Source organism: Procambarus clarkii, chromosome 12 (assembly GCF_040958095.1).
Source record: "Procambarus clarkii isolate CNS0578487 chromosome 12, FALCON_Pclarkii_2.0, whole genome shotgun sequence".
Classification (NCBI taxonomy): domain Eukaryota; kingdom Metazoa; phylum Arthropoda; class Malacostraca; order Decapoda; family Cambaridae; genus Procambarus; species Procambarus clarkii.
Window position 1 is genome coordinate 23,847,239 of NC_091161.1, and position 24,859 is coordinate 23,872,097.

The 24,859-nt window shown below is 41.3% G+C and overlaps 2 protein-coding genes across 3 annotated transcripts in view; one reads left to right on the forward strand and one right to left on the reverse strand.

Annotated features, from left to right (window-relative positions):
- LOC123772852 (zinc finger protein 271-like) overlaps positions 1 to 24,859 on the forward strand; it is a 128,721-nt gene that overhangs the window by 63,128 nt on the left and 40,734 nt on the right. The gene's annotated exons all lie outside the window — the stretch shown is intronic.
- Positions 22,608 to 24,191, reverse strand: LOC138363983 (piggyBac transposable element-derived protein 4-like). Its single transcript, XM_069323434.1, has one exon. It carries the CDS (start codon positions 24,189 to 24,191, stop codon positions 22,608 to 22,610), a length of 1,584 nt encoding a protein of 527 aa, XP_069179535.1.

The window sequence follows — 24,859 nt, forward strand, 5'->3', positions numbered from 1 at the left end:
GGGAGAGAGAGAGAGAGAGAGAGAGAGAGAGAGAGAGAGAGAGAGAGAGAGAGAGAGAGAGAGAGTGGGGGGGGGGGAGAGAGAGAGGGAGAGAGAGAGAGAGAGAGAGAGAGAGAGAGAGAGAGAGAGAGAGAGAGAGAGAGAGAGAGAGAGAGAGAGAGAGAGAGGAGAGAGAGAGAGAGAGAGAGAGAGAGAGAGAGAGAGAGAGAGAGAGAGAGAGAGAGAGAGAGAGAGAGAGAGAGAGAGAGAGAGAGAGAGGGGGGAGGGGGAGAGAGGGAGGGAGGGAGGGAGGGAGGGAGGGAGGGAGGGAGGGAGAGAGGGAGGGGGAGGGAGGGAGGGAGGGATGAAACAAGCATGGTGTGTGTACAGGGATTAGACCCGTCCACTCACGCTAGAGTTGTTCCAATAACATACAGTAATTTCTCAAAGAGCAGATGTCTGTCATGTTACAGCATATTTTCGGTTTTATTTAGTTTAATTAGGATAATAAAAAGCTATTAAAACACTGGTTTTAGAAATTATTTATTAATATGAAACTTTCAAAAGTCATGGGTCACTGAACTATGACGACACACAGACGAAAGTGAGTGAAACCTCACTGTAAAGTGAGGTTTACAGTACAGTATTCTCTTATCTGCCCACCCTCACTCATCTTGTTTCATCACAAAATGTCTATAAGGAGATTTTACCACATGTAGCTAGGTAATCACGCTTCATCCTTTAAATTAATGTACAAAGATACGTGTGCCCCAAATCAGTGAACGAAAATCATGGAAACTCAGTTGTTCACTTGTGTGGATCACTGGCTGGTGTTTGTGTGGACCATTTTGGCTGGTGTTTGGTTCATATGGTTCACTTGTGTGATCCAACTTCTTATGAAGGAATTATTAATTGTAATCTGTGATAGAATGAGAGAGTTTTCCACCACTCTGTGAACTCTGTCCCAAAATCATAAGCTTGTGGACCACTTGTGGTCCACATGTGTGGTCCATTTGTGTGGTCCACTTGTGTGATCCACTTGTGTGATCCAACTTGTCATATGAGAGAATTATTAATTGTAATCTGTTATAGAATGGGAAAGTTTTCCACCAGTCTGTGAACTCTGTCTGGACATCGTAAGCAAATCCGAACATCCCTCGCTTCGGTGAACCATTGTTCGTCGAACCGGGTGAGTAAATTCGGCCTGAAAAGTGTGCGAACTAGCCGGAGATTCGTTGAATCGGGGTACGTTGAATCGAGGTTGTACTGTATGTTGTTTGTAGTATAAAAATAGTTGGAAATGGTCACTTTTGAACTCGTAGGTGAAAAAGTACCATTATCCGAAAAATGTGATAATCCGGCTGAGGGTCCTTCCCATATAGTCCGGATGATCGAGTGGAGACAGTATATATATATATATATATATATGTATATATATATATATGTATGTATGTACAGTATATATATATGTATGTATGTATGTATGTACAGTATATATATATGTATGTATGTACAGTATATATGTATGTATGTACAGTATATATAGTATAGTGCCTTTGCAATAATGTACCAATGTGTGCATTTGTTATATTGTATTGTTGAAATACATTGTTCACATGAAATACATGTGAAATATTGTTGAAAACATCTTGACTTATTAAACCAAAATTATTTATTAGTCAGAAGAAAGACAAAAACGCGACATATATGTTAAACCTCTACCTGACAAATATTTTAAGTAAAACCGAAGATATTTGTAGTGTTATATAAGGGGCAGTTTTCATTGCTCGTCGAGCTCGAAAACCGCAGCATTCATCTCAGAACCATGCCTATTTCACGCAGATTCCTTAATAAACGTAAGAGTTTTATATGTCACAAGAAAGATAGAAATATAATCTTCATTCTAAATACCTTACCATGGGCATATTTAAGTTTAAAGCGAAGATACGTGTACTTTTATAATAGCCGAGCTCCGACCCCGGACAGATTGATCGACTGAGCAACTCTCTCTCAGATCAATGTTTATTTCACGTAAATTCGTTAATAAACATAAATGTTATATATGTCTTAAGGAAGATAGAAATAAGAGCTTCATTTTAAATACATTACAATATACATATTTATAGCTCAAGTGAAGATACATATGTTTTTATAGTAGCGCTCAGTAGCTTGTCAGGCATGGAGTGCAGACGCCTACGCACTTGCCGATATACTGTATTGTATAATTAACAAAGATACGCTAATAAAGCCTAAAATCTTATATGCCTCCAGAAAGACCGAGATATGAACATTATTATGATTGCACCAAATGAAATATATCATGTTCGAGAACAAAGATATATCAATTTTAAATTAAGTTTCGACTCTTGCTCGGGTGAGAGAGATGGGGGCGACTCTCGCCCCATCTATTGGAGATTCTGTCCACTACAGACCCAAAGCTATTCAAAACCTCCTAGCATTATTTAAGTAATGAAGTAATATGGTATATTTACTCACTATAATGTGGGTGCTGAATGCAGAACATGAGAAAACATATATTTACTCCAAACTAATATAATTTCATTATGAAATAAGTAAATAAGTAGCATCAAAGGAAGTCGATGGTCCAAGCGTCAATGTTGTGGAGCGACTTATCCAAGATATATCGTTGTTTGGAAAGTGTTTGTTGGCATATCCAGTTGTCGCACTTCTCTGCACAAATTATCACAAATTTAAATTATAATGTTAACAAGTAGAATACGTATTTTTAATAAAATCAAACATAACTAGCCAGAAAACATTTAACATTTATTAAAAAATATATGTTTGGAAGTTAAATCGACTTCATAGGACAATAGCTTTGTTATATATACTCGTTATTCGTTGACATGCGTTCGCTACTTAAACTACCATGTACTGTACTTATGTAAAATCTCCCATGTCTCTTTGCTCATCTCACCGAACCCTACAGGCTCTGTGATATATTGTTTAATTAATTGAGATTCACAACTAAAGCTTGTAATTGTATATGTTATCAAAAAGGCAGAGCTTAGTTTAGTTCATTTATTATGCACCCCATACCCATCCTATGGGCGATAGTGGAGTGTTACAGAGGCACATAATGAGCTCAGGGGCTGAGCCCCACAATTCATATAGCCAAGCAAGTTATAATCTTGATAAGCTAGTTACAAAAGTCAATGCACATTGTCACATCAACAATGGGCTCGAGACCGACCACAAGTACAGTTTATAATTTAAGCAACTGACATATATGGAGGGCTAGTGTCACAATTGATATGTTTATCCTACACATAACCCCCTCTCCCCCATCCAATGGGCAGCGGTGGATAGGTTACAATCAAGTTGTTTTTTGCGTTTTATTCAGAGATTAGATCTTATTGGGCGAGGAAAGATATTCATATTTTAAAGAAGGCTTCTTGGCTGATGCTCTCCATTGATGGAAAATATACAACCTTTTGAAAATCAATGTTAGTTTGATCTAGATATTGTAATTAACGAAAGTATTTGTCATCAGAAAGGTAGAAATATAGGCTACATTTAAAATCCTTTGTCATATATATAACTGAAGTGAAAACGAAGATATATGCGCTTTGATAGTTACTTGATGGCTAGCTCTGAGAGTGTGAAGCCCTGCACACCAGCCAATAAATTGTATAATTAGTTTCCATATATTTTAATTAATCTTAAAAATCTATGTCAGAAGAAAGGAAAATGTAGCCGTTAATGTGACAACATTTAAAAATATATATCTCTTAAGTTAAATAAATAATACCACCTTATCGCCGGTGTCCGGACACATGAAAACTACCTAGGTATCAGGTATCCAGCCAGGCGGGGATCACAGGCTGCACAATACTGATAAATTATGTAATGCACTACTTGTGGTCCATCTCGAACCCATTTATGATGTGACGACTTATAGTGAATTTTGTAACTAGCTCATCAAGATTGTAACTTGCTTAGCTAAATGAATTGTGGGGTTCGGTCCATTCATTTTCTTTCTTTATTATGCACCCCATAATACACATCCCGTGGGCGGTGGTGTAAAGGATTACAGAGGCACATAATCGGTTCAGGAACTGAACCTTCTAGTTCGTTTAGCTAAGCAAATAACAATCTTTTGACGCTAGTTTCAAAATTATTAATGTACACATACTTATGCATACATGTACATATTCATACGTATACATATATACATACACATACATATTTAATCACCCACACAAATACACACATCAGTAATCTTTTGTGTCACAAGTAATTCAACAAGAGGCTCACAACAGTCACTATACAAGGCACTTTACATCTATAAGGAGTCGCACAGTTACTAGTCTTGCTCCACACCTACCCAACTGGGTGGCAGCTTTACAGTCATGTGCTCCACACCCACCCAACTGGGCGGCAGCTTTACAGTCATGTGCTCCACACCCACCCAACTGGGCGGCAGCTTTACAGTCATGTGCTCCACACCCACCCAACTGGGCGGCAGCTTTACAGTCATGTGCATGCATTACCTACAGTAAGCAAATTTTGGATACTTCGCTAAGATTTCGGGGAGCACATCATTATGAATGACGTACTTACACATTTCATGGACACTATTGATGTTGATATCTTTAAATTCCACAATTTTTTTCACATTCCATTATATAATGATGCAAAGTATGCAAATAGTTCTGCTGACAGAGTTTACATTTAGTCAAATCTACATCATCAGATGTCACAAACTCCCAGAGGTACTTGTAGCCGAGCCTAAGCCTAGCAGTGGTAACATTTAGACGTCTGCTAACATTATTGGATGACCCATAGACTAGCGATTCATCAAAGTTTATACAATATTGTGAAATTGAGAGTCAGTGTAGTAACATGAATTGGTAAATCATAAATATTGTAAGTTAAGAATCTGATGCATGTGTGTGTGTTGGGGGGGGGGGTTATACCCTTGGTAAGCGAGAGTGGAAAGTGACCTTAGACGTACTGCGGTCAATGTGGGGAGGGAGGGTGGGAGAGTCAAATCCACCCTCCAACATTGGGCATAGTACCAGCAGCCTCCACAACACTCCATCAGCCTCCAGCTGATGCTTGTAGATGCCTCATCTAACCTCACTTATGACACACATTAACCTACAGTTCCTGTGATATTTAAACTCCTCATCACAGTGGCGTCTCACCAATATAAACTGTATTAGATTTTGTCCCGAAATAGCTATATGCTGACTGGACGTGTATGTATGTATGTATGTATGTATGTATGTATGTATGTATGTATGCATGTATGTATGTATGCATGTATGGATGTATGTATGGATGTATGTATGGATGTATGTATGGATGTATGTATGTATGCATGCATGTATGTATGTATGTATATATGTACGCATGTATGTATATATGTACGCATGTATGTATGTGTGTATGTATGTATTCCCAATCACGTTAAAGACCCCCTCTATCATCCAGTTTAAGAGAAAAACAACTATGTACTAAATAATCAACTCCTTGTAACTTTAATTATGCTGACCTTCCTATCTGTATTCAGACTGAACCTACCATCGTTATAGGTGATTATAACGCTAGGCATAGGAATATGGGTAATTCGCAGTTCAGTAATCGTAACGGCAACCAACTGGTGTCACTATTAGGTAGTCACGATGATGCACAGGTTGTGGGTGACCTTGAACCGACGAATATCTACGGAGGTATTCTTGATCTATGTCTCGGTTTCGACGTCTCCCACACTGTGTGCTCCTCGTCAATAGTGCCAGATATGGCGTCTGATCATCTGGCCATATTAGCCACTGTAAGCATTGGCAGCTCTATCCTCCCCGACGGAGTGTTCAAGCGGAAGAGGCTGGCTGTGCCCATCGATCAACGAGACAATCTTGTTGCGAAACAATTGAGACAATCTCATGTGTCAGATTGGTGCAGTTCATCTGAGCCTTCATCAGTTGTAGATTTTAACAATGAGCTCACAGGTACTATCGAGCAGTTTATAGAATCACTTGATCCATCGTCCAGGCCACGTAACCCAAATTACACTGGTCATAGCACTTATGCTTATTATAATGATTCTAAATTGCATGCACTAAAACACACTGCCAGAATAATTGGACTAGCTTATGGAAGGACCCGCACTGCTGAAATGCTTAGGCTCTTTCAAGCGGCTGTGGCTAAGGCCAGGGAACGTATGGTGGAGCTGAGGCAGACAGACTGGGAAACTTTTGTCCGTGGTCTCAATTCTCACACGCCACTAAGTTGGGCATGGAAGGATATCAACAAGGTCAATGGGAAAAATGATGCAGAGATCTCGTACCCTAATCCTCTGCACAGAGCAAATGAGCTTGTTGATGCTTGGGCCATGACTTCCAGCTTTGACAGTCTTCCTCTACCCTCACAGAATGAATTAAATAATAGATATGCTGATAGGGCAAGGCTCCTTGACTGCATGCTTCATCAAGAGGATGACTGTGACATGCTTTTTACTGAATATGAACTAGACTCTGCTCTACATAAAGGCAAAGCTACATCACCCAGGGAGGATGGAGTTACTTACGGCATACTGCGTATGCTTCTGCTAGTTCCAGGGAATCCCTTGCTTGAATTGTATAATATGAGCTATGTAACTGGGGAGCTTCCTAAGTCATGGACCAACAGTGTTGTTATTCTCATTCCTAAACCTCACCAGCAGAGTGCTTTTCGCCCAATCTCCCTCACTAGTTATCTCTATAAGTGTCTTTGAGAGGATGGTTCTCAACCGTCTCCTTTACAAAATTAATATGTTGTCTCCCCAGATATGACTTTACGCATGGAAAGAGTGTACTTCACTGTATTACCACATTCCTCACCCCTGCATACTGATAGGTCATATACCACTTTCCTAAATCTTAAGTCAGCCTTTGACATTGCTAACCCACACGTCATTCTGAGAGAACTTGCTAAAATGAATATTGGAGGATGGCTTCTACGGTAGATAAGAGGCTATCTATCCAACAGGAAGTCATCTGTACTGTTCCAAGGGCATAGGCGTGTAACGAGAGATTTTGAACTTGGCACTCCACAAGGAGGTGTCCTCAGTCATACTTTGTTCAATGTGTTAATCAATGCACTTTTAAACTTAGTAATTAGAAGGTCCAGCGAACACATCATTAGCTATGTGGATGATATTCTGATCCACACCAATGGGTATACCAACACCCAAAATGTTCTGAAACTCTGTATTGTACACATGTCAGGAACTATGCTTAGTCATCTCAGTAGAGAAAGCAAAGATCCTGAACCGACACCCACCCAGACGGGGTGGGGCCGTTCGCAAAATGCAGTTGGATGATGGCTCTCTGCTCGACTATGTTACCAGATACAAATACCTTGGTCTTGAGGTTCTACTGTACCGCAATGTTTTAGCCAGACTAGGTCCCCAATGTAGAGAGAGGCTCCGTGCTCTCAAGACTGTGGCAGGCTGTGGCAGGCAAACACAACTGTTGTGGGACATTTGGGACTTGACTCTATTTATTTAAATATTAATGTAATGAAAATCAATTACGAAGGACCACCCGCTTTTATAGTAAAGAGGGAAACTAATAAAATGTGATCATTAGAAAATTCCTAGATGAACCAGTAACTATGGATAAATACTAGAGAATATAATCACTTGTATAATTAATGGGCTGTATATAATTTAACTGAATCAAAGCCTCAAACACCTACATTGGGGGGTTATTACTAGAACTTCATATATGTCTAGGAACTAGTGTGGTTCGTGCACCAGTTCATTATGTAATAAATCTAATCCTATGACCAATTATAGAATCAATAAAACAATCACCAATAAGAACATAGATTATGAACATGAGAAATTAATGATTATAATAAACACGTGTTAATCCAGAAAACAGTGATCCGTAGTAATAATACACTACAGATAATGCAATTAAAGGAATACGGAAAAGGGTCTTAGCTTGAAGACGTTTTCCAAGACATCGGTTATGACTCATCCTCGGAATCTCCTGAACTCATCATGGAACACTGGGAGATGATTAACACGGGAAATGACAGCTCGGGGAATTCTTCACACATGCTGCAAATCAAAATATATTCAGTAGCAACATATTAGGCTGCTAAATATCTATGTTCAAGAAATTAAAATGGAGAGTGGAGACAGATAATAACCTGTGGTTTGTTTTAGTCGCTCGGCGTAACGACAAGCTACCCAGCTATAACCTATCCATAATGATGCATCAAAAGGGAATAAAGGTACTTAGCTAATAGGGCACTGTGTAAGTTGAGGCTTGCCGAAGCTCGCGTCCTAGGTTCTGGCATCGTAATAATGAACACGTGGTGTCGAGCCTAGCCTAGATGCTGATGCGCTTCTCTGGCCGGTCACGTTGGTCTACACGGAACCAATTAACAGGTTCCCGGCGGAACGTCAAGTTAATTCTCGTTGACGATCCACCACGAGGTATCCCACTATAAACCAGCTAAGTTGCTATATTCTGCAACAATTCTTCACACCTCACAGTGGCGACTTCTTTCCTCCCCGTTCTCGTTGGTGTCCACTCCAGTAATGGCGTCTCCTCTGCCCCGCTCCGCGTCCCGCATTTGATACACAAATTATTTACTACGAATAATATAATTTCTCGCAGTTGCGATTGAAATGCTCGGATAAGGACGGGTTTATTATTCAGAGGAGTTAAATATTATTAATTGCTCGTTTTACGATGGTAAACAAGCAATGGAGATGAATTAAAGTCTCTCCAGGGCATTCACGCGTGACGTTAAATTTATCACCAGATAAAAGTTGTAACTATAAACGCTCTATTTGGCATTAGTTGGGGATCAGTTTATCTGTAAATAATCATCACAGAGAACACCGTTGTTTTATAGAGAATCAAACTCAATTCTCAGACACACTGGATATAGATGTGTTCATTATAATGGAATCTGACGCAATACTGGCATCTGGTGACGTAAGAATTCTAGCCTTATTGTACAGATACAATTATTATTACATGTGAACTCTACGGTTGATTAATTTTAATTACTACAGTGATTAGTAGATTTAGTAATAATTAATAATAATACAAGTGTTGTATTATTGTTGGAAATTTCCAACAACTGTACCGTACAGTGTTATATATTTATTTCAGTTTGAACAATTTTTAACATTAAAGGATAAATTCTTTAATTGGTTGAAATTGGTTTTAACATTCGAAATCTAATTTGTTGATGTTAAATAATATAAGGTTCAAATTTATTAAGATACATACTTTAAAAACTATTTCTATTTGATACCAACAGTATCACGTTAAGAGAAGCGTCTCGCCTTGCTAACCCAAGTATAAAATATATAAAGAAACGGTGCAACTGTACTGGTATCTGCAGTACAAATATATGTCCCTTTTTAAAAAAAAATAAACTGCACCAATCACTGCCACTCCTCACACCAATGCAACAATAAGGAGAGTGATAACAGTGCTTCACATTCGACAAGGTTAAATTATTTAACAGATGACGAGATAATGAACATTGGAACAAATGTACAGCTCTCTGACCTTCATATAAAATCTGCATGTGACCTCATGAAACTGTGCCAAGCGTAGAAGGCCTTCATGACCCAGCGTTGTAGCGGGACCTCTCCTGGCCAGTTACAATTGGTGAATTTATTCAAATTATCCAAGTTGATGGTTGTCACTGGGTCACCAACCATCAACGTTTCCAACATTGGAGTAACTGAACAAATTAACATATACGACGCCAGGCATAAATTACCATCCAAATCTACTGCAGTTATCTTGTATGCTCTTGCTAATTGCCAGGATGATAAGCTGATATGCAATATAATGAATGTCAGCAGACACAGGGACTCAAGTATGAGTGGGGTGTATGCTGTGGCGTTTGCTGCATCACTTGCAAGTGGTGTAGATCCGGTGAACCTCGTATGATGTGCAGAATGAGACAACATCTTCAAGAGAACTTTAAAGGAAAGTGTCTCATCTCATTCCCTGCAGCTCAGACACCGAGAAGAAAACGAATCATCCGGTCATGCTCGATGGAAGTGTACTGCATTTGCAGAAAGCCAAATGATTTGAAGCTGATTTTATGCTGTGACCGTTGCAATATTTGGCACCATGGATCATGTGTAGGTGTTACAGAATGTAATGATGATTTGTGGATTTGTTTCTTGTGCGCTAGCAAGTTGTGAATTATAATTTAAAATACTTAATTAATACATTATTATTATTATTATTATTATTATTATTATTATTATTATTATAACCTTACCAAAAGCTTTGCTGAATCAAATAATGTTATTACTTTCAATGTGTTACAATAGCATAATTAAGTGCTGCAAGTGTCGGGTCTTTTATATAGTCGGTATTTGTTATATTCTGTACTCTTTTATGTTATTTAAATTTCAAATAGAAATAGTTTTTAAAGTATGTATCTTAATAAATTTGAACCTTATATTATTTAGCATCAACAAATTAGATTTCGAATGTTAAAACCAATTTCAACCAATTAAAGGATTTATCCTTTAATGTTAAAAATTGTTCAAACTGAAATACAGGCATACCTCAGTTTAAGAGTTTAATTGGTTCCTGGAGACGCCTCGTATTCCTAAAACTTGCATTCCGAAGCTAATTTCCCCATAAGAAATAAAGGGAAATGAATTAATCTGTTCCTGACTACCCCAAAAACCCCACATCAAACTAAATTTGTATACCTAATTCATCTAAATAAACCTACAAAACTATGTTCCAGTTATTACTTACCTTGCTGTCGAGTGCTGTAGGCGTATGGAAGATGGTGAGGAGGGGGGAAGAGGAGAGGAGTTACTGTTTGGAAGGGGAGTCCCCTTCCATAATCACATCAGGCAGTGAGGACCTTTCTGGTGTGCTCTCCCTGGGACATTTTATCTGAGTGCCACTAGATCCTGGTTGAGGCTCACTGCTCGATTTCCTCACCACAAATCTGTCCATGGAAGCTTCCTTTTCCCTTCTTCGCAAGCTCTCTCTGTAGTAAGGCATCACATTGTCATTGAAAAGATTAAGACAACGGCCTACTACAGCTTTCTCTGGGTGAGGCTTTTCAACAATTGTTTGAATCTCTTCCCACATCTGACACACCTTCTTAATTACTGCAGAAGGGACATTCGCTGGTGCTGCTGCCACCACCTCCTCCACTGCAGAATCATCCGCTGCTGCGTTGGCTTGCTGTTCCTGTTGAAGGGCTAGGAGTTCTTCGGTGGTCAGTTCTTCGTTGTGTTCTTCCACCAACTCCTCCACATCATCACCATCCAATTCCAAGCCCATTTGCTGGCCTAGACTAACAATTTCCTCAACAATAGGCGCATCATTTATAGGCTCAAACCCCTCAAAGTCTAGTTCTCTCACACATTCAGGCCACAATTTTCTCCAGCCAGAGATCAGGGTTCTTTGAGTCACTTCTTGCCAGGCTTTGTCAACGAGTTTTAAAGCACTACAAATGTTAAAATGCTGTTTCCAGAACTCTTTGAGGGTGAGGTTTGTGGCTTCAGTCACTTCAAAACCTTTCCGGAAAAGTGCCCTTTCATAAAGTTTCTTAAAATTCGCTATGATTTTCTGGTCCATAGGCTGAATTAGAGGAGTGGTGTTAGGAGGAAGGAATTTAACTGTGAGGAATTTATTGTATCTGGGCAACAAATCATCTTCCAAGCCTGGAGGATGAGCAGGAGCATTGTCGAGGAGAAGCACGGCTTTGAGTGGCAAATGTTTCTCCTGCAGATATTTTTCTATGGCAGGGCACAGCACTTCATTCACCCACTCCGAAAAAATAAGCCTAGTCACCCATGCTTTTTTATTAGACTTCCACATCACACACAAATGGGTTTTCTGCACTTTATACTGTTTGAAAACCCTTGGATTTTCAGAATGATACACTAGCAAGGGTTTAATTTTCAAATCGCCACTTGCATTTGAACACAGCACAAGTGTAAACCTATCTTTCATAGGCTTGTGTCCAGGCAAGGATTTTTCCTCCTTGGTAATGTATGTCCTCTTAGGCATTCTTTTCCAAAACAGTCCTGTTTCGTCACAATTAAACACTTGTTGCGGTAGGTATCCCTCAGCCTCTGCAAACTCTTTAAATTCGTCAATAAATCGTCCAGCGGCTGGTTTGTCTGAGCTGGCTGCCTCCCCATGCCTTGTAACACTATGGATACCACTTCTCTTTCTAAATTTTTCAAACCAGCCCCTGCTTGCCTTAAACTCTTTCGTATCTGCATCACTTGTTGCAGGGGTATTCTTTAGAAGGTCTTCGTGCAACACCCTGGCTTTCTCACAAATAATGGCCTCCGAAACACTATCACCCCTCAACTCCTTGTCGTGTATCCAAATTAATAACAACTTTTCCACTTCAAGTATTTGTGGTCTTTGTTTCGTTATTGTTCTTACTCCTTTTGCCACTTTAGCACCCATAATCTCATTTTTCTTCTTAAGTATAGTGCATATTGTTGATGTGGCTTTGTTGTACTGCCTACAAAGTTCAACAACACGTGTACCGTTCTCATGCTTCCGAATGATCTCTTGTTTCTCCTCTACTGTCATCGTCACATGAGCTTTCTGGCCTTTATCCTTACCACTGGCTTTCTTGGGACCCATGGTGAGATATATAATAACAAATTGTATAGACAAATCACCAAAAATACAACAAAACACTGAAAATCTGCGAGAAGAATTGATGTGGGGGTAGTCACTGAGCGCGAGACAATGGTAAACTGAGGGGCGGCGGGGCAGAGGGGCGACGATCGCCGAACCACCACGCACTAGGTCGGCCTGTACGCATATCAACAAACTCGCGTCCCGAGGTAACCCTCGCCTTCCGAGACATATTTTTGGAGTAAATCCTGCTCGTCTTCCGAAAAACTCACATACAGGGACACTCGCATTCCGAGGTACCACTGTAAATATATAACACTGTACGGTACAGTTGTGTTTAACCCTCAAACTGCTAGGGGCCCAAATGGAATTAACACTCACAGGCGCAACAAAAAAAAAATCAAAAAAATTCTTTCGTCTTATAGAAGTGTTCATTTTTGTTCCCTGATTACGGAAAAAATAACAAAAAAATTGTAGGGAAGTCTGGCAAAAAAAAAAACGTTGACAGAGCCTTCGCCAGACGAGGTCTACTCCGCTCGAGCGGAGGCGGCAGTTGCCACAAATATATTATTACCTAATTATTTCAATGTGTCCGATTGATTTTTTCTTAGTTTTTTGCAGTAATATTATTTCATACAGTGAATTGTGATATATTTATATAATAAAATGTGTGAACCATCGCTGTACTCAAAATTATGGTGTGCATATAAGTGATTCAATTATTATGTTCATAAAACAATAAACAAATAGTTTTGCTGTTGTTACACTGTATACACAGGTTATATATATGTATTTGCATGTTTTGTTCACCATAACGAACCACTAAGTTGGTCTTGTGAGTTAAAAAGCAATGAGGAGTGACCGCCAAACACCAGCCAGCCACTCGCTGCCACTCCCTCCCTCAACAACACCTCACTCGCCCTCATTCTCCTCCCACAATACTGTTTTTGCATTTATTCACTATACACAGATGTTATATATAAGTATTTACATGTTTTGTTCACCATAACTGCACATCTAAGCTTGTATAGTGAGTAAAGACACGAAGACGTAGCTACTCGCACAGTCAGCTGGTGGCGGCCACCCTCAAGGCCAGACGCACTAATAATTCTCCTCCAACAATATTGTTTGTGGTGTTATTACATTATATACACACATTATATATAAGTATCTACCTGTTTTATTCACCATACCTGTACAAATAAGCTGGTATGGTGCCCAAAGACCATAGTGGCCACCAGTTTCGACAAGTCGTACAGACGACGCACCTCCCTCACCAAAATGGTGGTTCCCAACCTACTCCTCTTGCTGTTATCACACTATACACACACGTTATATATAAGTATCTACATTTGTGTTCACCATGGCGAACCACTAAGCTGGTATGGTGAGTGCAGTCAATAAATGGTGGCCATACACAGTCAGAAGACAATGCCACAACCCACCCACCCACAGCTTTACTCCTCCCACCATGGAGCACAGCGCTAAATATCACCACAATCCTGCTATTATCAGAATTCTGGTCAGTTTTATCACAGTCAGGGGTCATCTATAATACTATCATTGCTAAATAATAGCAGTATCACGTATATTATGGTATTGTAGGCGATGCTGTGGTCAAAAGCTGAACAGCGGTGCTGTGAGCTCGTGCTGCGGGTGCCAGCCTTGGTGGCTTGCTCAATACTGACGCTCTAACACCCAAAAATGTTGGCCTGGATTTTTTTTCTAGGTGGCATCTGGCAACTATCAGTCATGGCTGTACTATAGCTGCCCCTATCCCAGGTGGGGTGTTTAGATTATAGCGCTAGACACGAAAACATATATAAATGATGTGCGCGGTTTTGGTTTTGTCACTGATATCATATATATATATGATATGCGCGGTTTAAGGGTTAATTATGTTTTGCGATTCCTTTGGAAAAAGTATTTGTGCACCAAGATCAATATACCATCTGAATACGCTTCATTTTGTGTTAATCATTGAACGTCCTAATGATTAAGGTCCCCAAAAGGACTTAATCTGACCTCAGTGGATATTTTTACTCTCCCTCTCTCTCTCTCTCAGAGCATCCCCTTATGTGTTGTATGTGGGTGCTGAAGTTCAGTCTCTTGTCTATGTATAGGTGAAGGAGCTTTCCATAATTGTTATTGCTAATGTTTACTTGTAATACTGGGTATATACATCCAGTCCAGTGTTCTTACCCTCGACCGCGGCCGTATGGTCTGAAACCCACAAATATTTACAATGGGGGGGGGGGGGGTGGATAACATTTCCTCTTCAAGCACGCGCACACAAATGAACTATGTTACTTAACTGGAAGCACTCGTACAACATAATTTACACGATTTCTCAGGATTATTATACTTCTTACCAGTATATGTACAGTATAGTACCTAGGAGGTTCTCTTCAATGATATCTAAGATAATTAAAAGAACCCAAGCAAACTACTGTGGAAATGTGCAGGACAAACATATCAATTGTAACACTAGCTCTCCACATATGGCATTTGCTTAATTTAGAAACTGTACTTGTGGTTGATCTCGAACACATGTTGTTGATGTGACGATGTGTTATGAATTTTGTGGCTAGCTCCTCAAGATTGTAACTTGCTTAGATAAATAAATTGTGTGTTCAGTCCCTGAACCCATTATGTGATAAATTAAATAAACTAAAAACTATAGTATGGCGACGAAACCTGAACTGCATAATGTAAACAGGGATTAACCAGAAAAAGATATAGGTGAAGAATAACACCAGGTAACTGTAAAGCTGCCGCCCAGTTGGGTGGGTGTGGAGCAAGACTAGTAACTGTGCGACTCCTCATAGATGTAAAGTGCCTTGTATAGTGACTGTTGTGAGCCTCTTGTTGAATCACTTGTGACACAAAAGATTACTGATGTGTGTATTTGTGTGGGTGATTAAATATGTATGTGTATGTATATATGTATACGTATGAATATGTACATGTTTGCATAAGTATGTGTACATTAATAATTTTGTAATTAGCGTCAAAAGATTGTTATTTACTTAGCTAAACGAACTAGAGGGTTCAGTTCCTGAACCGATTATGTGCCTCTGTAATCCTTTACACCACCGCCCATGGGATGTGTATTATGGGGTGCATAATATAGAAAGAAAATGAATGGACCGAACCCCACAATTCATTTAGCTAAGCAAGTTACAATCTTGATGAGCTAGTTACAAAATTCACTATAAGTCGTCACATCATAAATGGGTTCGAGATGGACCACAAGTAATGCATTTACATAATTTATCAGTATTGTGCAGCCTGTGATCCCCTCCTGGCTGGATACTGATACCTAGGTAGTTTTCATGTGTCCGGACACCGGCGATAAGGTGGTATTATTTATTTAACTTAACACTTTCGCGCTCCCTGGGAATAGGCTGATCGTGAGCCCTAAGTGGGGCGTTCGTGTCGGCCTACTGCGCGTCAGCACTAAAATGTTTATAATCTTTTCGGGGTGGGGAGCTTAATTTTGGTGGTATGTATTTAAATTTGGTATCATTGTGTTCGCGAGAGAATGCTCTAGAGGAATATATATATATAAAATGTCACCAAAGACAACATGAGAACCACACCAAATAACAAACTGTGGCGTTCGTTAGCCGTGAGCGTAAAACTGGGCATCAATGTTTACGATGTTTTTATGTTTGCGAACCCCAGAATTGTTATTCGTGGTTTATTTTGGTATCATTGTGACCGCAATACAATTCCCTACACGGACATATAAATACAGAGCACCACTTGGTTTCCGAACCCCTTGGGGACGAGACCCGTCGGTTAACATGTAAGTTCGTATACGAGAAATGGAGGAAAAAATAAAAAAAATAATTTGAAAAAAATCTAGGGGAAAAAATCGACAGGTTCATTGCGTAAATGCGTGACCGTATTTTGTTTGTACTCACCAATAATTGAAGTCCTGATCCGCTTATGTTGATGATCGATGTTGATGAAGCATAGTTATTTACATGGAAGAGGTGGTGGTGGATGTTGATGGTGTTGGATTGACTGAAGTTGTTGGGTTGACTGGGTCAACATGCGATGAGTCAGGTGCTGGTGATGCAGTGCGAGCTTTCCTGGAAGCCATTGCAAAAGACTCTGTAATTGACATTTGTTTCATTCCCTTGGCTCTTGTTTTTAAAAACTTCATATACAAATTGTACTGAGTCATCATGTCCTTAGTTTCAAACTCGCTGTAACTCGTGTCCATAAATGCCAGAATGTATTCAAAATTTTGCTGAACTTTTTCTATATCACATTTTTCCTTTAACGTTTCTTCATCCTCTTCCTCTTCCTCTCCATCTTCTTCATTGCACTCGTCTGGCTTTTTTGCTGTACATACTAATTCTATAATTTCATCATTAGTCATGTTTCGATTGTTTGGGGCTTCATCAAAATCTATCCATCTATCTATGTCATCTTCGATTGTTTCAGTCACCAGTTCTGCTCTAATCTCAGGGGACTTAATCCCCTTGACATAGGCTAGGAGTTCCTCTCTTAATTTTTTCTTCTCGCTAACTTTCTTCACCGCAAATCCTTCAAAATCTGCCTCGTCATCTTCCTCAGGAAACAGACTTGACGCGGGCCAAAGTTTTTTCCAACCATTTCTTAGTGTTGTCTGCTTTACCTCATCCCATGCACTAGCAATTGTCCAGATAGCTGACTTTATTGTGAAGACTTTATAAAAGTCCTTAAGTGTTCCAAGCTGATTGTTAAGACGTCTGGCAAACATCCTCTTGTAGTGGTGTTTAAGGTTCTTAATTATTCCTTGATCCATGGGTTGGATCACTGAGGTTGTATTGGGTGGCAAGAACGTTCCAATAATATTGCCATTTATAAGCTCATCACCTCGTGGATGCGTTGAACTGTTATCTAGCAGCAGCACAACTTTGCTGTTTTGCGGGAGACCAACACTTTTCAGGTGCTCCTTCACCTCGGGTACAAAGTTCTTATTAAACCACTCGACAAATATTACTCGAGACATCCACGCACTTGGCTGGTCCTTATAAATCACAGGGAGGCACCTGGCTGACTTTAAAGCCCTGGGGTTTTTACTAATTCCAATCACAAGTAACTTTAATTTGTGCGTGCCAGCTGCATTTGCACAGCACAACAAAGAAATTCTCTGTTTGTTCTGTTTATAACCACCTGAAGGATCGTCCTCACCACTATGAGCCATCGTTTCTGTGGGAAGCATACGCCAGTACAAACCTGTCTCATCAGCATTATAAATTTGCTCTGGAGATAAATTTTGTTCCTGCACCATGTCCACAAATTTACTCACATACTCATCAGCACCAACAATATCAGCAGATTGTCTTTCACCATGCACTTTAATAAACCTAATGCCATGACGGGTTTTAAAACTTCTGAGCCAACCATCACTGTATACACACTTTTGAGTAATTTTCATTGCTTGGTGAAATTCACGCGCCTTTTCCACGAGGAGCCAGCCTGCCACTGGCTTCTTCGTCACTTCACGTCTCTGTTTGTACCACTCCCACACTGCATTATCAACACTCTCCACTTTTGCTTTACTTACTACCTTTCTATTTTGTATTGCTTTATCACTTTCACTTCTAGAGAAATAGTCAAAAATGATAGGTTTAGCCTTAACCCTTACACTGCTCAGGGGTCCTTTGGACATTTACACCCCTGTGCGCAAGAAAAAAAAAAATTCAAAATTTTTTTTTCGTCTTCTAAACATGTTAATTTGTGTCCCCTGAGCATGGAAAAAATAAAAAAAAAATCGTAGGTGACATATTCTGGGCGCAATTGACCGAGGAAGTCTGGCAAAAAGTGGGCGTTGACAGAGAGGTCGTCAGACCCGGTCAGCGTCACCCGCGTTGACAGATGGGAGTTGCCACAAAGATATTATTACCTAATTGTTTCAATGTCTCCGATTGATTTTTTCTTAGTTTTTTTGCAGTAATATTATTCAATAGTGTGTATTGTAATATATTTATATAATAAAAGTCGTTAATAATCGCTATACTCAAAAGTATGATGTGCATATTAGTGAGTCAATTATTATGTTTATAAAACTATAAACAAATAGTTTTGCTGCTAGTACACTCTATACACAGGTTATATATAAGTATTGGCATGTTTTGGTCACCATAACGAACCACTAAGTTGGTATTGAGAGTCGAAAAGCAATGAGGAGTTACCGCCACACACCAGCCAGCCACTGGCTGCCACTCCCTCAACACACGCACTAAACTCTCTCCCCCGACAATACCATTTGTGGTGTTATTACACTATATACAGACGTTATATATAAGTATGTATATATTTTGTTCACCACAACTGTACAGCTAAGCTGATATAGTTAGTTCAGGCACTAAGAGTCGTCGCTATACACAGATGGCGGCTGGCGGCTCCCTCACTCTTTCAAGGTCACACGCACTAAACTTTCTCCCCCAACAATACCTTTTGCAGTGTTATTACCCTATATACACATATTATATATAAATATCTACATGTTTTATGCACCGTAACTGTACACCTAAGCTTGTAGTGCGCCCAAAGAGCATAGTGGCCACCCTCTAAACAGCTAGACAAATCATGCAGACGTCACCTCCGTCACCCATATGGCTCCTCCCAGCATAATCCTTTTGCTGTTATTACACTAATACACACATTATATATAAGTATCTACATTTGTGTTCACCATAGAGAACCATTGACCTGGTATGGTGAATGCAAACAATAACAGCTAGCCACACAGTCAGTAAACGATGCTGTCTCCCTCCGTCTCTCAGCATCACTCCTCTCACAGCGCTAATTATTACAACAATCCTGCTATTATCACAACCCTGGTTATTTATATCACAGTCATTGGTCATCTGTAATATTGTCATCGCAAAATAATAACAATTATATATTTATTTTGACATTTTTCGGCGATGCTGTGGTCACAAGCTGAACATCAATGCTGTTCGCTCATGCTGCGTGCGCCGGCCTTGGTTGCTCCAACAGTACTGTGCCTCTCACACCTGAGAATATTGCCCACGATTTTTTTTTTAAATGGCATCTGTTTACAAGAGCCCTGAGGAAGCTACTGTGAACCCCGTGTAGCCGCGGGCCATTTGAATCAGGCCTGGCACCCTATGGCGTATATATACGCCATGCGCACCATGGGACATGTTACTCAGGGCGTATATATACGCCATGCACAGTTTAAGGGTTAAGAAGATCAAAAACAGTACTTTTACTAATGCCATACTCAGCGCACACGACACTTCTCGGGACACCGCTTTCCACCTTCTTAATTATTTCAACTTTTCAAATGTCATCACTGACCTCTTTCTTTTACGTAACCCGCTTGTAGATGCTTTCACTGACACAATGCGTGCATTTGGAGCCGACATGGTGCACGGATGTTCCTTGATTGTGCTGATATGTAAAACAAAGTCACAGAATGAACACTCCAGTCTCGTGACAAATTCAAACAATGGGAACAATAGGCCGTGAGTCTGTGACGTCACAGGGTAGCCGGCGGCGCCCGACACGGTCAGTGAGCAAACTAAACCATCACCCACCCCCCCCCACCCACCCACCCACCACGGGCCGGCACGACGCTTGGCTGACCGCTTCCTTACCCGAGCCAGCCTGCCTGCCTCCTTACCCGAGCCTGCCTGTCTGCCTGTGCCTGTCTGCCTGTGCCTATCTGCCTGTGCCTGCCAGCCTGTGCCTGCCAGCTTGCCTTTCCCTCCCTAATTCTCACTACTTCCGTCCCTTCCTGCCTACCTCCTAGCATCTCTCCCTACCTCCCCTCCCTCTTAGCATCTCTCCCTACCTCCCCTCCCTCTTAGCATCTCTCCCTACCTCCTAACATCTCTCCCTACCTCCCCCTCCCTCTTAGCATCTCTCCCTACCTCCTAACATCTCTCCCTACCTCCCCCTCCCTCTTAGCATCTCTCCCTACCTCCTAACATCTCTCCCTACCTCCCCCTCCCTCTTAGCATCTCTCCCTACCTCCTAACATCTCTCCCTACCTCCCCCTCCCTCTTAGCATCTCTCCCTACCTCCTAACATCTCTCCCTACCTCCCCCTCCCTCTTAGCATCTCTCCCTGCCTCCTAACATCTCTCCCTACCTCCCCCTCCCTCTTAGCATCTCTCCCTACCTCCTAACATCTCTCCCTTCCTCCCCCTCTTTCTTAGCATCTCTCCCTACCTCCCCCTCCCTCTTAGCATCTCTCCCTACCTCCTAACATCTCTCCCTACCTCCCCCTCCCTCCTAGCATCTCTTTCTCCCTCCCTTTCTGACTAATTATCCCCCTCTCTCACTGATTCTCCCCCCCCCCCCCCTCTCATACTGCCTCCCACCTAAGCTCCATCGTCCATCCACCCACCAGTCAGCCATCAATGACGCAATGCGTCCATTTGGAGCCAACATGGTGCACAGATGTTTCTTGATTGTGCAGATATGTAAAACAAAAGCACAGAATGAACATAACAGCCTTATGGCAATTCAAAATACTGTAATAGGAATAATAGGCCGTGAATCTGTGAAGTCACAGTGGGCACCCTGGACCATCTCCCACCCACCACCACAAGCCGGCGTGACGCTTGGTGGACCCTTCCTACCCGAACTTTGTTCAGGTAGCATGACTCCCCAACCCCAATCGGGAAACTGGAAGTTTCGGATAACTAAAGTTCGGAAACCCAGTGGTGCTCTGTATACACAATAAATAATGGTGTCGCCCAACCCGCAGGAATGTGGGAAGTTGGCTTAGGGTTACCCGCTCCAGCACGCCCAGCTGCACATGCGCTCGACCACAACTGAAAAGTTTATACTCTCCTCATGTCTGTGACCCTCATTTTCGATGTACGTGTTTTATTTTGGTATCACTGTGTAGCTAATGAAATGTTCTATAAGAACATATGTATAACATTTCACCAAAGCTAACATTACGCGACCAGCAACCAAAGAACTGCGTGCTTTGTTTCGCGCTCACGCTAAACTCCGCTAAACTCTCCCTATATGTTGCTACTCTGATTGTGTTTATCAAGTCAAAACTTGTTGCATATGGTTTTGTTTGGTATCACGGTGATCGCAATAAAATTGCCTACACAGACATATGCATAAAAGTGGGTTACACGTGAGCGCCTCGCCTCCAAACATCCCCAAACACGTCGATGCCTCACCCGCCCAAACACCCGTTTCCACACCCGCTACACCCAATACACCCGACGAACAAAAATATTGTTCCAATGGAAGTTTTTGTGCTACATTGTTCATTTTGGTGTCAAAATACTCGCAATAAGATGCACTATGTAGACATACCAATCTGAGCACTAAGAACCGGAATATATATACAGCTACCCACAGCAAAGCATGAAGAAGTAATAACCTCAAAATGTGTAATATAAATTATGTGTACTTACCCACGATGTGATGAAGGAAGGTCAACAAGTTGAGCATTTGATTATCCACTCCACCGGCTTCAGGAAAATGTCCCTGAAGTTGCTCAACAGATGTTACGTTAGGTGGAGTGGAAGCTTGCAGAGGAGTTATTTTTTGCTTTCCAAAATATCCTCTTGCGGTGGTATTTTGTGTAGCATGGTGTGGCACATAGAGCAACTCCACATGTCCTGCACTGATACATAGTCTTTTCTAATTCCCGACTTCATACAAACTCGGCACCGTTTCCGTTTAGCAATTTTCACTAATGCATGAGTCAACTTCCTGTTTAGCCTGTCCTCTGAATCAACAATGCGTGTGTTTTTCACAGGTGGAGGAGTACCTTCAGCTTGAGGTGCAGGCGTTTCAGTTTCAGGTTCAGTGTCTGATGAGGATGAGGCATGTGGTTGGCGTGGAAGACGATGAAATAAAGGACGCCTCGCTCCAGATGGGCCAGGTGTTGCCAAATCATGAGAAGGATCCTGGTAATCATCAGCATGTGGGAGAGGGCTTTCAGTAGCAGGCCACTCATCCATGTCCCACCTCAACAGGGCCCATATTGCTACTTCATAAACTGGAGTAGGGTCAGTTTCTTGGCATCAGTTGTGTACATCTTGTACAACACATAGGCATTGTGTATAGCCATCTGAAGGAAGTAAAATGTGATCTTCTTAGTCCACTTATGCGACTTCCTGGTGAACCTGTAATATTTGACCATTTGGTCGAAGTGATCAACTCCCTTCATGTTGTTGTTGTAGTCACAAATGGCTGTTGGTTTGTTTACAGTTACAATCTGAACAGATGATGTTCCGTCACGTTTCTTCACTCTCTTCCTTCTCTGTACTTCCTGTGTGTCAGCATTATGGCAGTTTGTGATCACTGACACCACTCTCTTGTCTTTCCAAAGGATAACAAAAGTGTTATCCTTGCGCCTGAAAATAGTCTGATCAACAGCGAATTTACCTTTGGCAAGTTGTTGCAGCTCTTTAGGGGCACCACGCTGCAATCTGAGTGTTCCACAAGTGTACACACCATTTTCCCTTAGCAATTCTGTGAGATGGACAGAGTTATAATAATTGTCCATATAAAGATGATAACCTTTGTTCAACAAGGGTCGCATAAGGCCCATCACTGTCTCAACTGTTGTCTTGCCCACTCCAGAATAAACCTCGAAATCAATAATATATCCAGTCCCTGCCTCAGCAAGCATGTACAACTTTACCCCATACTTATCAGGCTTATTGGGGTTGTAAACCTTGAAGGATAGACGACCACGCCACGGCATTGTACCTTCATCCAAACTGAGTGCTTGATTGGGGACGTAGTAAGAGCCAAATTTGTTGGTCAAATAGGTAATGATGGTGCTGAGTTTTATCATGCGGTTCTTGTTGTTGGGTGGAATTGCAAACTGGTTATAAGTATGAAAAAACTGGGCAATATGTTGGAATCGTTTTGCAGTCATGAACACATTGAAGGTCCTCATATGCCACAACCGGCTTGTTTGCCAGTACATGCGCATTGTTGGGAGTCGTGCAATACCCATCAAGATTGATAAAGCCAAATACCTTGCCATTTCCTTCGCAGATACCTCCTTCCACAACCTCATAGTGCGCCTGGAAGCATTCTGAATAAACTGCCTGGCATACCTGTTAGTTTCCACTGTGATGAACTCAATTAGGGCACGGGTCAGAAATAATTGAACAAATTGCAGGGGGGTAATTGGCACTGGGACAGTTATGCCTGGTGTGGCACTGAAACTGCCTACAATAGGTGGTGTATTGTCAGTTGACCAGGCAGCATCGGGATTAGGCTGTTGAAGACGTCCTGCACGCCTCCTTACAGGTGCCTTGGGGCGGCCCACATCCGCTGCCTCATCCTCAATCCCCTCGCTACTCTCCTCACTCGATGACGAATCAAACTCATCAGACGACGCTGTCCCCTCATTATCACTACTGAAATCACTCTGACGCTGTTCCCCTTCAGCATCTGCCTCCACATCTGACAAACGATCCAACAAATCAGGAATTTTACTAGGGGTAAGCTTCACATTGCTGAACCTTTTGTACAGGTCACTCAACTTATCTTCCTTGGTCATTTCACTATCCTTCTTGGGGGTAGAGGTGCTCTGTCCTTTACCACGATCCATGTTTGCAAGTAATAATGCGTTGTAAAGAGACAGGAACGAATAAACACTGCTACACAGGGCAGAGAGCGGCACAGGTTCTGGACGCAGGAGCGTGGTAGTCCGGTCACGAGAGACGTAAACAAAGGACTAGGCCGACCGCATGGCGTGACCCAGAATCCCATGCGGCCTACGGAGGATTGTGGGAAAACAATGGCGCTCATTTAAAAAAAAAAAAAAAATGAAGATCGCATAGAAACTTTTTTTTTTAAATTTTTATATCAAGTGACGCACCGATGCGTCACTGGAACACATTCAGTAGAAAAATGAGTGACGAGATATTAAGTCTGTGGAACGCGAAAGTGTTAACACTTTCGCGCTCTCGGCACTCACAAAAAAATGCTACCCTAGATGCTTTCGGCGCTCCGCGCGCCTCTGCGGTAAGACCGAAAAAGTGTACACTCTTTTTACTGTCCTGACAATAATTGAAGGCGCACGTATTTAAATTTGGTATCACTGTGTTCGCAATGAAATTGTCTATAAGAGCATACCTATAAAATGCCGCCCAAGCATAAGGACTATCAACACCAAATAAAAAACTATTCAGATCACTCGCCGAGAGCGCCAAACAGCAACAAAATGTTTCCACTCTCTTAATAGTTGCGAAGCCTACAGTTGTCCTACATCGCTAA

What these genes read in the sequence shown, in the direction of transcription:
- LOC138363983 (XM_069323434.1), bottom strand. Translation starts at nt 24,191, where the DNA reads ATGGATCGTGGTAAAGGACAGAGCACCTCTACCCCCAAGAAGGATAGT.